The sequence below is a fragment of the Coloeus monedula genome (genome assembly GCF_965178545.1).
Source record: "Coloeus monedula genome assembly, chromosome: 12".
NCBI classification, from domain to species: domain Eukaryota; kingdom Metazoa; phylum Chordata; class Aves; order Passeriformes; family Corvidae; genus Coloeus; species Coloeus monedula.
Window position 1 is genome coordinate 11,631,324 of NC_138792.1, and position 15,094 is coordinate 11,646,417.

Sequence of the window (15,094 nt, forward strand, 5' to 3'; positions counted from 1 at the left end):
GCGGCAGGGGGCGCTGTGGGGGCGCGGCGCCGGAAGGACCCGGCGCGACAGCGCGGCGCGTCCCGGCACCGGCCGCTGATGGCGGCGCCGCTGCCGCCGTGTGCCCGAGGCGCTCCCGCCGCTGCCTGAGACGCTCCCGCCGCTCCCGCGTCCGCCGCCATGACCGAGGAGCTGTACGAGAAGTTCCTGGCCCCCGAGGAGCCGTGCCCGCTGCTCTCGCACCAGCACCCGCCGCGGGGCGGCAGCTTGAGCCTGAGCGAGGAGGGCTGCCTGGACGTCAGCGATTTTGGCTGCCAGCTCTCCTCCTGCCACCGCACCGACCCGCTGCACCGTTTCCACTCCAACAGGTCTGCTCAGCGGGTCAGAGCGGGCGGGCCGGGTGATGCTGAGGGGTCGAGGCGGGCGGCGCGGCGGTCGCGGCGGGGTCAAGGCCGCCCCTGAGCAGGGCCGCGGCCGCCCCTGAGCAGGGCCGCGCATCCTTCCCGCGCTGCCCTGCCGGGGACGAGCCGGCCATGGCCGGGCTGCAGGTGCTCCGCGTGTCCGCCGCACGCCCTGCTGGGTTACCCTTCCCCTTGGCTTAGTCTGCGTTCGGCTCATCATGTTACAGTTGCCGGTGTGAGCTGTGTCAGTGTTTTAAGATGTGTCTTTTCATAGAATCATAGAATGGTTTGGGTTGGAAGAGACCCTAAAGGCAATCTAGTTCCAACTCCCCTGCTCTGGGCGGGGAGACCTTCCACTAGGCTCAGGTTGCTCCAAGCCTCGTTCCGAGTTTCTTAATTTTTGAGATTTTGATAATTTTTGAGGGCTGTAGGCAGCTACAGAATGGTGTGTTTATAAGACTTAAAGGCAGGTCTTGCATGAATACCAGGCAGACCTTAAGAGATTCAGAATGAGTTAGGTGGCTTGGTGACTGTACTGACTTCTGAAGAAACATTTCCACCCCATGCTACTAATTAAGGGCAAATTATTCTGCCTGTAATTTGTAGAAAAGGTCTGTTCTAGAAGGGCAAATACAGCTCAACAAAGAAGTTCCAGTTGTGCTCCTAAAATCAAAACCACTGTCCTGCTTTCCTAAGAACCTAATTCTGCTAATGCATAGTATTAAGCTTGAATATAGCAATAGCTTTTTTTGAGAATAATCTATGAGATTTCAGTCTCCAACATATATGTCTCCAACATTCCTGTTCCAGACTTGCAAGATTCTGTTATGGGTTATTAGTATTTCTGCAACACAATTATGAATAGTGAATTTATATGAAGTCTTGGAAATTGCACTTTAAAAGTGTCATTCATAAGGGCAAATTCTTAATTATACATTCTTAAATGATTCAGCATGAAGAGCCTTGATCAAACATGATACGCTTCCATAATATAGTTCTTAAGTCATAAGACATGAGCAGTAAGATATATTCTTAGAATATCTGTAAATAAAAGTGTGATAGTCACCAAATTTGCATTTAATTAATTTTGTACATTTCTCTTTCTGTTGCCTTCTCAAGTGTGTTGCTCAGGTTTGCTCATTTTACGAGCCCAGGTTTGTAACCCAGGCATCTTGAGGGGCTGTTTCACTTCTCTGGAAAAGGACATGCCCTGTCTTGCACTGATTAAGCCATTGCAGATGTGCAGCTCAATCTGTGGTGTTCACATAAGGTTTTCTATTTTTTAAAGTTAGGAGTAATTTTAATGTAGTTCCCATTTGTTGTTAATCCAGTTCACCCCAGGGAACACAGCAGGCCCCCCTGGCTATGAGAAGGTGAGGGCTGACTGCCTGTACCTGGAGTACGTGTGTAGTTTGTTGGTACTAGAGCCCATGTACCTCAGCCTTTGTTTTGATGTCTGGAAACTGTCCACTCTGTCTTTCCTTTCGTCATTATTTCATGGATTCTGAAACTGTGTTCATGTCGAGTAATGTGCTGTGTCACCACAGTCTTGTTCTGCTCATTACCAATGGATTGCCCTGCCCACAAGAGTCTGTACCAGCAAAGCAGTGAACATCTATAAGGGATGCAGAAAGGGAGGCAGGGCAAGAACTCCTGAATCTGCTATGAGGAAAGTTTTGGAAATGTCTTTAACATTGGATAAATTCACATCTGGCCAAGCAGATGTGGAAATGAATCCATCACAAACATATTTAGCCGGCCTGGTATGCAGTTTAAATAATGAGATTGAGGACCAGCCTTTTTGGTGATAGAATTGCTCAGCTTTTGCAGTTGGATAGAAGAGTGTTTTTGTAGTTAGCCAGAATGAAGTGGACAGGCTGATGGAACAGGAGGTGATTGTGTGGGCTTGTGTGGTGCATTTTAGAAGCCCTTTTCAAATTGTTTTGGCCATATTGCAGTGCTGTGCTGACTCATATTTGTCTCGACCTACTTTTCACCAATATGCAAAATAAATCCAGATATGGAGACTGATTTCATGAGCTTGTTACATTCTGGCTTACTCTCATTAGAGTAAAAAATCTGTTCTGTGAAAATTGTGTTCTCAATGGCTTTCCTTTAGCAACAACTTCAACTAGCTTTGTAATGAAATAATGAGGTGAAAAAGGTGTTTAATTTTGTCATGCTAGCATTTTCACACAGGTCACTTCCCCATCTTGCACTGTCTCATTCCAATAGCATGTCCAATGTTTTTGACATTCAGAGTTGTGAATAATAGGTCCATAATGTGTTTCCTTATTAAGCCTTAATGTTGTGGGGGATTATCAACCTGAAATTTCTTTTGACTTCTATGTGTCCTGGAGTCAAATTGATTAACTTCTTTGTTCTGTTTATTCCAGTTTATGTGGAAGTTTAAATATCCCAATGCCTGGAAAATTTTATTTTTAGATCAGTGTGTTTTAAAAACCCAACCAGCAGCAAAAAAAGACAATTTCCATACTACAGGAGTCATACCTCTGGGGCAGAAACTGATAATATATCAAAATAAAGGTGTAATTATACTAACTGTATATGGATTTTTGCCTTGATATTTTTAACATTGTGTCCCCTTTGGTGTTGTTTATGTACTTTTAAAAATATTTAAAAATAGAATACTTCAATTTACATAATTAGAACTTATTTCAATGAAGTCAATGTATAATATCACTAGCAAAGTGGAGATAGTTTAACGAGGCTTAAAGGAATTTCTTAGGACACATGATGCCAAGGTTTGCTGCTCTCTAATTGTGTTATCCTGTTTTGCAGGTGGAACTTGACATCTTGTGGGACGAGCGTGGCCAGCTCAGAGTGCAGCGAGGAGCTGTTCTCATCGGTGTCAGTGGGGGATCAGGATGATTGTTACTCACTCCTGGATGACCAGGAATTCACCTCTTTTGATTTGTTCCCCGAGGGCAGTGTCTGCAGTGATGTCTCCTCTTCTATCAGCACATACTGGGATTGGTCAGACAGCGAGTTTGAGTGGCAGGTAAGGTGGTTCCACTGGAAATGTAAAATTTTGTGTAGACTGTTGTGTGCTGGATTTAGCTGTAGTTGAAAAGTAATAGAAAAAATATCTTGAGTTGGAAGGGACCCACAAGAATCACTGAAGTCCAGCTCCTGGCCCTACACAGGACAAGCCCAGGAATTACACTCCGTGTCTGACAGATTCTGCTCAAACACTCCTTGAACTCTTTCAGGCTTGGTGCTGTGACCACTGCCCTGGGGAGCCTGTTCCAGTGCCTGACCGCCCTCTGGGGGAAGAGCTTTTTCCTGATACCTAAGCTTAACTTCCCTTGACCTGGCATCCTGCTGTTCCCTTGTGTCCTGTCACTGGTCACCAGAGAGGAGAGATCAGTGCCTCCCCCTCCTCTTCTCCTCTTGAGGAAGCTGTAGACAGCTATGAAGCCTCTCCTTGGTCTCCTCTTCTTCTGAACAAACCAAGTGACCTCAGCACTTGTTTCTTTGTAACTACTGAACATAGGAGCACATATCTGAATCTTGAATGATAACAAAAATGTTTTGTTTCATTTTATTCCGACCTCCTTAATCAGGAGGAGAGACTGAAGGTCAGCTCTCCAAAGAAGGATGCTTACATGTTGTTTGGTTTTAGGAACCATTGTCTGTTTCTTGTAGCCATGAGCTTAGACCCTTTGTACTGAGGATCTGCCCTGTTAATGAAATCTGTTTATAGATGTCTGGTCCTACTGAAGCTTTCTAGGTAAACTGTAGAAACTCTTGCCATAGCTTTTTTCCATCCTTTTGTTTTTTCTATGCCAATAAGAGTAGAGAGCTCATTTTGTCTGACCAGAATGGGAAAAGTGTGAAAGTGAATCACATCCTTTTCCTGCATCTGTGCTGAATGCAGTCCTTGTTGGATATCTCTAGTTTGTGATAGTCTTCCCTGTTCAGCAGTTTTTCAAATGTGATATGCATTTTAAAATATATTGTAGACCTAAATTGACTTTTTATATTAAAGACTTAAATCAACTATGAACGTATATATAACTTTGAAATAGGTAACATAGGGCTTCAGAATTTATTGGGGAATACTTTAAAATTTTGTCATAAAGCTTGGTCAGAGCATGTAGAGAGTCTTTTAAGGACAGTGCAAGAACTGAAAACTGATTTCAAGAAAGCTCAAATCCTGTTCCAGAAGATGCAAGTGAACTTGAGACATGTATTGAGATCAGCTTTGAATTTCTGACTGGTTTAGTCCATCTGCTGGTCTCAATGTATGTTATATCACTGAAGTTACAAGTGTGTGTTTACAATGCAGTCTGTAGGAACAACTCAGGTTGGATCCTAAAGATTCAGAGCTTCACTGAGTTATGAAATTTTAATTGCTTGATAAACTTGGCAATTGTTTTGAAAAGAAGCCATTTCCTATGCCTTAGCTGACAGTATGTTTGATTGGTAACTAGCTTTTTTATTACTCTTTGTTTTTTAAAACAAGCTTTTCTTAAGAGACTTACTTGATTGGATTTACAGGATTTTGGAAAGACTTTTTTGTAGCTCTTTATGGTGTTATCTGGCAGAATCTGAGCACAAGTAATCCAACTGTCCCACTTTAACTGGAAGTGCATTCAGAAATCACGTCAGTTGTATAAATGAAGCTAGCTGAAGTTCTCAGTTGCTTCCAGGCAAATGACAGTGACTTCAATTGAATTGTCTTGTGTATTATGGAGTTTGGTAGGAATTACAGACCTGCTTTAAAATTATCTTCCTTAAACTAGACTTATGCTCCAAAATGGGAGGTTTAGATTTAGCTTTGGATTGTAATGGACCATTTCCACTGATGGAGAAGGGAAATAGTTGAAATGCGGCATCAATCTGCTGTTTTCTTAAACACGAATTTTTAAAAAGAGGATTGATTAGTGCAGAATAGTGTGAATTGAGTTTGCTGCACTTGTTTGTAGGAAGATTTAAGGGAGTATTGCAGGTTTATGAGTAATTACACAGAGTTTGTTAAAGTACAGAGATAATCAGTGCTTTGCTAATTTGATGGTATGTTTTGAATTGTTAATAGTGTTAGAATGATTTACAATCTGCCTATTGTATTCTAAAGCTTTGTTCTTCCTCTTGCATGTTACAAGTTGCCTGGCAGCGACATTACAAGTGGGAGTGATGTGCTTTCTGATGTTATACCGAGTATTCCAAGCTCTCCCTGTCTGCTTCCCAAAAAGAAAAACAAGCATAGGAATCTTGATGAACTTCCATGGAGTGCAATGACAAATGATGAACAGGTGACTTTTTTCCTATGTGAGAACTGCAATGTACAGAAGAACTTCCAATTAAAAGATAAAACTTAAAAGCCATCCTGTTTGCTGTAGGTGTAAATGCAGACCTGTGCAGTACTACTTGATTCTCAAAACTAAACCTTGTCCTTTGGATCTGTAGGAGGCAGTTTAATGCCTACTCAAATTTTCACCCTAGGTTTTTAAGGATACTCAAGGCTAGAATCATGATATTTGAGCATGTTTTTATTCTGTTGGTTCTTTCTTTTTTCTGTCTCTCATTTAGAATCAATGATACTCCAAAATGACCTGCCTTTCTTTGGGTCCTAGGTTGAATATATTGAATATTTGAGTCGCAAAGTCAGTACAGAGATGGGCCTTCGAGAGCAACTTGATATTATTAAAATTATTGATCCTACTGCTCAGATCTCACCTACAGATAGTGAATTCATTATTGAATTGAACTGTCTCACAGATGAAAAACTGAAACAGGTGAGTTAAGGTTTGTACATTTGACTCCAGGGTTTCAGCATCTGATTATATCTTGCAAAATCTTATGGACTTGTGATCAATTTTTATGCATAATCATTATATATAGAGACACTAGAGCACAATACTGTCAGTGATGGAAAACAGAGTTCAAAAGCATATTGTATGTACTAAACCTTTACATAAAAGACTGGTTATATATTCTCACTATGTGTTAAGCCAGAGCTGGTGAGTGTGTAATGAGTTATGTTGTGGACCTGGTGCTGCTTATGGCACTGTACTCCACTTCATGACCATCAGCTAGCTGAGAGTCTTCATTTGCTCACTGAATGTAAACTAGCATTTAAAACTCCAAAAGATTGGAATTCATTGGGGAAGACCATAAATTTCATGTAGAAAGGGATAGAGAATAAGGCATTTTAAAGATGTTGCAAGATGCAAGTTATAACAAAGAAAGGTGCCTGGCTGATAGGGTAGATACATCCTACTGTCTTCTCAGTCACTGAATTATTGAGATGTGTTGTTGGGAAGAGATGCAGTGTCCAAACAACCTGAACTCCTCAGTGTTGCACTGATAAATGCTGAAGATAAAGTTGAAAATGGAAAACATTCACTGCTTTTATGGGCTTGGTCTGTTTCATATTTCAAGGATTTTGTAAGTGTCATCTTAAAGTAGAAAAGTGCTGCTTTATTTACACCCATTTTTGTTTGAGTATACCTAGCAAAATAAAGGGGTTTGATACATTAAGTAAACAACTTGGTTCACTTGAACGTCACTGATATTTCTGTTTGGTGTTAAAATAATAACATATTGTTACACAGTCACAAGTATGACAGGCAGAAGAAACAAGAACCCCCCAGCCCTTGCTACTTATTTTCCTTCCATGGTGAAAGAAATGTTAACTCAGTTAAGTTCTCTGGGTGACTCTGGATTGCTTGGGCTTTAAGCAGCCACAGGAAAATGTTTTAAAAGCCTAACTGAACTGACCCAATGCTTCATAATTATTAATAGGCAGATTTTTTTTTTTCCATGAAAAGGAGTATCTCAGTGCAGCATTTATCAAGCTATAGTAATTTTGCTGCCTCTGTTCTAAAGGTGAGAAACTATATCAAGGAACACGGACCTCGCCAGCGGTCTGCGAGGGAGAGCTGGAAGAGGAGCAGCTACAGCTGTGCGAGTACCAGTGGTGTGAGTGGTGCCAGTGCCAGCAGCAGCAGTGCCAGCATGGTTAGCTCAGCAAGCAGCAGCGGCTCCAGCGTTGCCAACTCCGCTTCAAACTCCAGTGCCAACATGAGTCGAGCACACAGTGACAGCAATTTGTCCACAAGTGCTGCAGAAAGAATCCGGGATTCAAAAGTAAAGTTTCTAGTTATGTACATCTGTATTAATTAAGCTGTCTTAACTTGTGAAGCTTGCTCATGTGATGTTACCTGGGGTTTTTGTCCTGAAGGAACAGAGTAACTGAGTTATCTAGATAAACCAACGATCATAAGGAATTTAAACTTGTCCTCTTCCCATCACTTCTAATTGAAAGCCTGATGTTTGTATGTTGTAGATATTCTAATTCGTTTTGTTTAGGATAAGTTGAGTGGGCTTGAATAAGGCTTATGCATCTAACTTAAGAAAAAAATTGTTTAAGAATGATCACCCTAATCTAGGCATAATTTCTGGACAGTAGAGAGACCCTTGATTGTTTTTGGTTTTTTTTCTCAATTAGAAGTTTCATCAGGCTTGTTGAATCTTCTTCAGTTTATTCTTTGAGCATGTCTCATGAGATTCCTTGGTGAGAAGGGACCTACTGAAGCATGTTTCATTTAAAGTAGTACTGTGGTACTCCTTCTGTCCCCGTAATTCTAGTTTCAAGTGTGGAGGAGAGGAGCAGTTCTTTCTTGCTCTTCAACATCTTGGGTTTGTTAAATGTAAGACTAACATTTCTCCAGCGGTAAAGATTCCCCCAATCAAAGACTCGACTATGCAACATCACAGGGTAATGTTGTGCCTCATAATTCAGTTGTGATAAATTATCTTGATATTTTAATATCAGGTATGATTTTGGATGAATGTTTACACCACCTCTGAGAATTCGTGTTTGTTATTTTTCAGAGCAGATGTTATTTTAGAGGTTAATTTATATTTGCCAGCTTCAGAGGTGTTTTTTCTAATTTACAGGAAAAAATCTTATATTTTGTCTCTTCTGTATTTTGACAGAAACGTTCCAAGCAACGGAAACTCCAGCAAAAGGCCTTACGGAAGAGACAGCTGAAAGAACAAAGACAAGCTCGTAAGGAAAGACTGAGTGGGTTATTTCTTAATGAAGAAGTGCTATCTTTAAAAGTGACTGAGGAGGACCATGAAGGAGATGTGGATATTTTAATGTGACAGGGGTGAATTTATCAGTGTTCTTTCTAAGCCTTAAATGTATTATCCTTATTGTTTACATATATTTCTTGACCAAATTTTGATTAGTGTTAACAATACAAACCAGATCTTTTCTCAAGTGTAATTTTGCTAAGAAGGTCTAAGTATTGAGTAGCTTCAGCTTTTTGAGACTAATTTTGCAACAAAGAATTCAGAAGCTTATCTATCTTCTGAAAAGCTGCTGAAGAGATCTAATTTTAAGGAAATTTGAACTTGACTGACATGCTAACTTACTTGCAAGTAAGTCTAGGGGTGCTTTTGGATGACACAAAGCATGCATTACTATGCTTCAGCTTTTTTGGGTTTTTTCAGCTTAGAGTTAGTATTACACTTGACTTGTTCTGTCTTCCTTTCCCATTAATAGGAAGATTGTTTAGCATGAGGAAAAATCTTTTGCTCTATGGGGCTTTCTTCAGCCTTGCTCTTGATTTGTACAAAATCAAAGTACTGTTGATACTTTTCTAAAAGTTGGGATTTAACTCAAACTACACAGTAAACAAGAAGCAGGACATCTAATGCAGAGAATCTGTAACACAAATACTGCCTAATAATGTAGTTCTTAGGAACCAACTAAAATTCTGAAAAAAACCTCAAAATAATTGCAGGCTAAGTCTTCAGAAGGTTATTTTGCTGCTCAATATCTTATGATTGTTACTAATGGTTCACGAGTACATCCCTAGTGAAAAGATCCCAATAAAAACACATTTATGCATTGAAAATACACTAATCTGCAATTAAGTTGTCTAGGACACTACTTAAAATAGTTAAAAACACTACTGGAAACAGAAGTGCAAACAAGTGGCACACAACTTCAGTGGTTTTCTTCCCCAGAAGCGTATCTAAATAGATTCATATTGTTGACAGGAGAACTTATTGCAGCTGTAGTTTTTTAATTGTATGTTTAGCTGAGGTTGTCTTCTGTGTGGGTCGTTACACCATGACATGTATCAGAATTCTCCTTTTGTTGTCTATCAGCTTTTGAAATTTCTCATGATAAGAAAATTAGGTAAAATTGCGGCTTTCAGGTAGGGAAGTAATAGTAGTTTCAACCTTTTTCCTAATTCTGACAATCTTTAGGCTGATTTTAGTCTTTATCTTACTTTTATAGAACTCCTTCCCCCCATGGCTGAGATAAAAATGATTGTTCTAAATTTTAATGTGAAATTTAAAACATTTTAAAAGTATTTTTGAGTTCTGAGTTTAGAAAATAATTTTTTATTATGTTAATGCTTCATTAATTTTACTGTTGAATTAAGGAGTTTGACAGTTTAGTGTGGCCACAAGTGTCTGTAATTGCAGGAGGATATAGCCCAATCCTGCAGAATGCATGATTGGCTTTAGGACTACTGACATTAATGTTCCATGTCCTGCACAGACTTATTAGCCCTGACAGCTGAAGTATTTTCCTTTCAGAAGTGGCATTCCTTTTAGCCTCAAAATAAACTGACCAGTAAATTATCTGAACAGTGGCCTCTGAAAGGGTTTTGATAAGAAATAAATGAGGCCCATAGGCAAACTAGTATGTGTGAACTTACTGCTGCTCTACAACAGGTACCCAGGGTTGGCCGTGGACTGACTAAAAGCCAGGTAATGTCATTTTAAGCTCATGTTGGCCATCCCATATTGCCAGTATATTTGTGCACTAACCACAAGTGTCTCTTACCTGTCAGTATTTGCTTGTACTGCGCTGTTGCTAGTTGATGCCTCCCTCCTGTATAATCAATACTGAAAACTTCTTAACAGTATACACTTTACTGAGAATTTAGATTGACTTAAACCTGGAGCTTCTTTTGAATATCTTGTGTGAAAAATAAAATTTAATTGCTATCGATTTGGCTAATTTCAGGGTGCAGTTGTTAAACTCTTGCATGGTAATGGATGAATTCATCATGAAATACTTCACCATGTGTACACTGTCACGGTTCACTACAACCTTTATTTTCTGCAGTGACTTTGAAATGTGATTGAATTTTTTTTCTGAAGAAAAATGCACACTTAGTACTGTAGAGAATTGAAACTCTGAAGTGAATTGTAAGAAAGGTGCAATATCTCAGTGTGGTGGAGCGTGAAAGTGTGTCACTTTATTCTGTTTCAGCAGCTATTCAGAGTTTAAAATGCCTCAGGTTTTGTTGTGAAAAGACCCCATCATTTTGATGAGGTACAGTTCATTCTGGTCACTTGTCTACTAGCTTCCAGAGATCATGAAGTGAGGGAAGATAGTATTTCCATCATAGTGTGAGCATGTAAGTATAAAGTATTCTAAGTGATTAGGTGGGTCCAGTTGCTCCTTTGTTACATCGGACGAAAAGGTCCTGGGTGCCAGAATACCTGATTGTGCTGTGTTGTCTCCAGCAGGTACTTCAGTTGTGTGTGTGACAGTTAAAATGATAGAAGAGAGTGGATTTCCAGGGATTCCATGCTAATAATTTATAGCTCTGTGATCTCATAGATCCAGGATGCTCATAAGAATGCAAAGAATACAAAACTCTGAATGTTCTGATAGGAATGCAGAATAGCATCTTGCTTACCTTGAATGTTCTTTGCCAAGTACCCAGAGATATAATGTTGTCTTTTCCTGATCTCAGAGAATCAGGCCTGAAGTGACTGTGGGATTCAAGAGTTCTTACATACTTCTACACATTTGGGTTTTTTTTTTCCTTTTGCTTTCTCATCCTCTGTAGTTCTAGTGGCACACTCATTTTGTGGTGGGGGGGGAGGTTTTTTGTCAGATTCATGTTTTTCCCTGCTTTATACTCAATGCTTACCCAGGAAGACCCCATCCCTGTTGGTACTTAAAAGAGATGTAAATGTGGCACTTAGAGACATGGTTTAGTGGTGGGCTTGGCAGTGTTAGATTTAGGGTGGTAGTTGATGATCTTAAAAGGACTTTTCCAATCTAAATCTGTGAGTTTCTATGAAATACCCATGGTATTAGTCAAACAGTTGGAATGTCAGTGAAATTTGGTCTTGCCGATTTAAGTTTTGGCCATTGTGGCTACAGGTGCAACTACTGATGAACAAGAGTAACAGACTGCTAAAATAATGCATCCTTATTGTGTTTTTTCTTAAAAAATTAAATCAAATCCCTGCTTTTTATTAATAGAGAAAAACTGTTAAGTTTAAAAGCAACATAGAGACACACAGGAAAAAGCTCATAGTTACATGGCTTCATGGTACTGAAACTGTGTCTGTAGGAACTTTGTACCCACTGCAATGTGAATATAATCATTTTACACTCTGTAACAATTACAGTTTGCTTCCACGGTAACTTTTTCTCTAAAAAGGCTTAGAAGGAGCACTGAAAGTCTGACTGCAATAGGACTGTAAACAAGAGAGAACATTCTTTTCTAATATGATTTTTAAATATGAGGAAGAAAGCTGCCTGACAAACTTGGCTGATTTTTGTGTATGTCATCTTTTGTTAAAATACCTTTTTTTTTTTTTTTAATCTGGGAAGCTGATAAAAAGATGGTTACAATATGCTCAGTATGGGGTGCTCACTTGGAAGAACAAGAAAAGTCTTTGCAAGACTTTCCTGGGCTCAAATTTTAGTTCTCATATTGTTGTTTGAAACCTGTGAAGATCATTCTCTGGGGAGAAAACAAATCGACCAACCTGCTTGAACTTTCTTACATGCATTTACATCAGAGTGCATATACAATACAGAAAGATAAAATGGCAATATTTACTGTTCATCTGTGCTGAATGGCCTGAAGCCATTTCTTTTCTCCTGACACTCTTTCAGCTTTTAAATCAGTTGATGCATTGGTCTATAAATATTAATAAACCTGACTGTTTTGGGAGCTTTTAAAGTTCATTCATATATGCCAGATTTTCATGGCAAATGTTAGATTTATTGGTTTAATGTTCTTAAGCTTACTGATCTTGCAATTCTTGGGCACAGAAAAGTCAACAGTTGTCCATTTAAGGATTGCAAAGATTAGTTTATTAATCTATCAAGGGCAAATCTTAGTAATATTAAAAGTTTGTCTATTTTGACTGTTAACTCTGGTGAGTCATATTTGCATTCTCTCTCATCTGGCTAACTTCAAAACATTTCCAAATGACAAATAAATTCTTCAATGTAAAAAAAAAAAAATTAATGTAATACTGAAGCCTTGAATATAGTTAATAACCAAAGCAAGGGGAAAGTGGGGGGGTTGATTTTTTTTTTTTCGTTTTGGTCGGGGGGAGAGATGAGGGTATAGATTAGCGTATATGGTATTGCTTAAATTGAGGGTGTTCTTTTCCCAGGTTCTCTGCTAATTGTATTGCTAAAATGCACTTTTGTATAGAAAACTGTTCTCTGTACATTCTGTATCTACTTTACATAATGTTTATAGAGATTTTTCTGAAGTTGTGAAGGATTTACTGAAAGCTCTGATGCTGTTGAATTCAAGTTTTCATTGTATTTGAAAATAGTTATGTGCATATTGAAGTACAGGTTGGAATTAAAATTAATGATATAACAAAGATATTCTAATGAAACTATGTAGTATCTTCTTCAGAGAAGGGGAGTTTGTATGCAGGACCTGCGGAGTCACTGTTCAGGCAGAAAATACAAATAAAGTGGCACATCTTAACTGTTCTTGATGGCAGAAACCAAACTGGTCCCCCCTTAACTAAAATCTGACAAGAATTGTTTCATAGGGAAGCAATTAATTGTTGTGAATTATATAACCCAAGGTCATGTACTTTGAGCTGTCCTTTGTTTTGATTCCTGTGCCAGAGGTATTTTTTATGTACGTTCAGCACCAGCAAGGACACAGCAGTGGCAATGGCTTTGCCGTTACCAGTCTTGGAATAGGTAAGTGTGAGGACACTTGCCAGCTTGTATAAATTGTGTCCCTGAACCAAATTTGTCTTCTGCAATACTGAAGTTTGAAGTGTAATACTGCAAAAACTCCTTTTTTCCTCTTGGAATCCAATAAAAAAAATCCTGAAAACCTGAGAAGAGGATAGCTGGCATAGGGATGTATTCCTCAGTGTGCAGAAAGTTTCCTGCAGCATCTCAGGGATCTAAAACTACCTTCTTTGTCCTGGCTATGGCTCATCAAACACTTTTGGGAGTTGGTTCTCATCAAACACTGACAGAAGTTGAAGTTGACCAAGTGTTGCTATCCCAGTTTCTGTAGACGTCAAGAGATGGAGAAGGACAGGGTGGAAAATGCTGCATATCACAACAAGTCTTGTCGAACTGTGAAAGATCTTTAATTGTTTTGAACAGAACTGTGGAAGCTCTTGCTCTTGTGGTGCTTTGCCTTCACCTGAGCAGCCTGCTTGTGCGTTTTTTCTGTTTTCACCCAAAGGTGAGTGACAGTGTGGAATGTTTTGCAACAAAACCCAAATTGAAATGTTTCCAAGGACCTTGACCCATTGGGATGTTTGCTTGTAAGGGCTGACATTTCCTTGCATAGCACCCAGAAGCTGCAGGGAAGCTGATGCTTATGCTTTCTGAATCCCAGGATCTTTCCCAGTCTGTCCTGTTGCAGCAGTTCATTATCAAGGTACCAGTTGCAGGGGTGAGTCTGATCTGCTGGCAAACAGCTGCTTGTCACCGGGGTTACATGGGCACAACCAAAGATGGTCTGACTCTTATTAGCCCTCCTTAAGCATTTCTTCATTTCTCTCATATGTAGCCAGTATTACTGCATTGAGAAAGTCTCATTTGATGGCTGAACCCTATTTAGGCACAAGCTGAATGAAGATTTCCACACTGGCAAAACCAATTGATAAGCTTGCTTTACTTAATTTGACAGGGAAAGGTGTCACTGGCTGCAGGCCTGCTGTCCTCAACCCACTCTTACTATACTGAACTGTAGACTTCATCCAAACATTTTCCAGTACAAAACTAGTTATAGTTTAGTTTCCTGAGATCCTTTGTATGTATTCTTAAAGATCCCGTGCCCTACTCGGTAGAAAACATTTTTTTTTACCTCATTCTAGAACATTCATCCATTGTAATCTCATTTCATTCTCTTTCCTCCATGCTGCAGTGACTTTACACCTGGCAGCATCACTGGTGTAAGAACTTATTTCTGATAACGGAGAACACATTCCTGAAGCTAAAGCATGATAATTCATCGTGGCATTAGAGTCTTTCTAATCCTACTTCAGTGGAAGCAGCTGCTGTATTTCTACAAAGTTTCTCAAAGAAGGAGGATTTATTGCAGTAGCTGAAGCTGGAGTTTGGCGCTGCTGTGCTGATTCTCCCGGCAGGTATCTCGGCCCGTCTGTTGTCACCAGGGGGAGCACTGTGGTCATTTACTGGATTTTAAACTACAGCTGCCACGTTGCTTTGCTACAAATGCTTTCCTTTATTCTGTTACGTCCTGTTAAAAGATGTTAGGGGGATTTGCTTTGCCTCTTACGCTGTTTTTGAAGTAGGGATCTGTCTGTTAAGGGTCAGCTTTACAATAATAACATTTCTGGTGACTGAGGGAAAAGTTACCTTCTTCTATTCATGGTGATTGCTAATTCTTGCCTGGTCTTGCTTATTGCAACTGAAAGGTGGAAGTACACTCCTGTTTAGTGTT

General features: G+C 39.6%; 1 protein-coding gene across 1 annotated transcript; it reads left to right on the forward strand.

Moving 5' to 3' along the window:
- Positions 1 to 86: 86 nt before the first annotated feature.
- FAM199X (family with sequence similarity 199, X-linked) lies at positions 87 to 12,683 on the forward strand. Its single transcript, XM_082289378.1, has 6 exons — positions 87 to 347; positions 3,183 to 3,402; positions 5,510 to 5,659; positions 5,981 to 6,142; positions 7,236 to 7,496; positions 8,349 to 12,683. The coding sequence occupies exons 1-6, from the start codon at positions 160 to 162 to the stop codon at positions 8,517 to 8,519; spliced, it is 1,152 nt and encodes a 383-aa protein (XP_082145504.1). The 5' UTR covers positions 87 to 159; the 3' UTR covers positions 8,520 to 12,683.
- Positions 12,684 to 15,094: the final 2,411 nt, after the last annotated feature.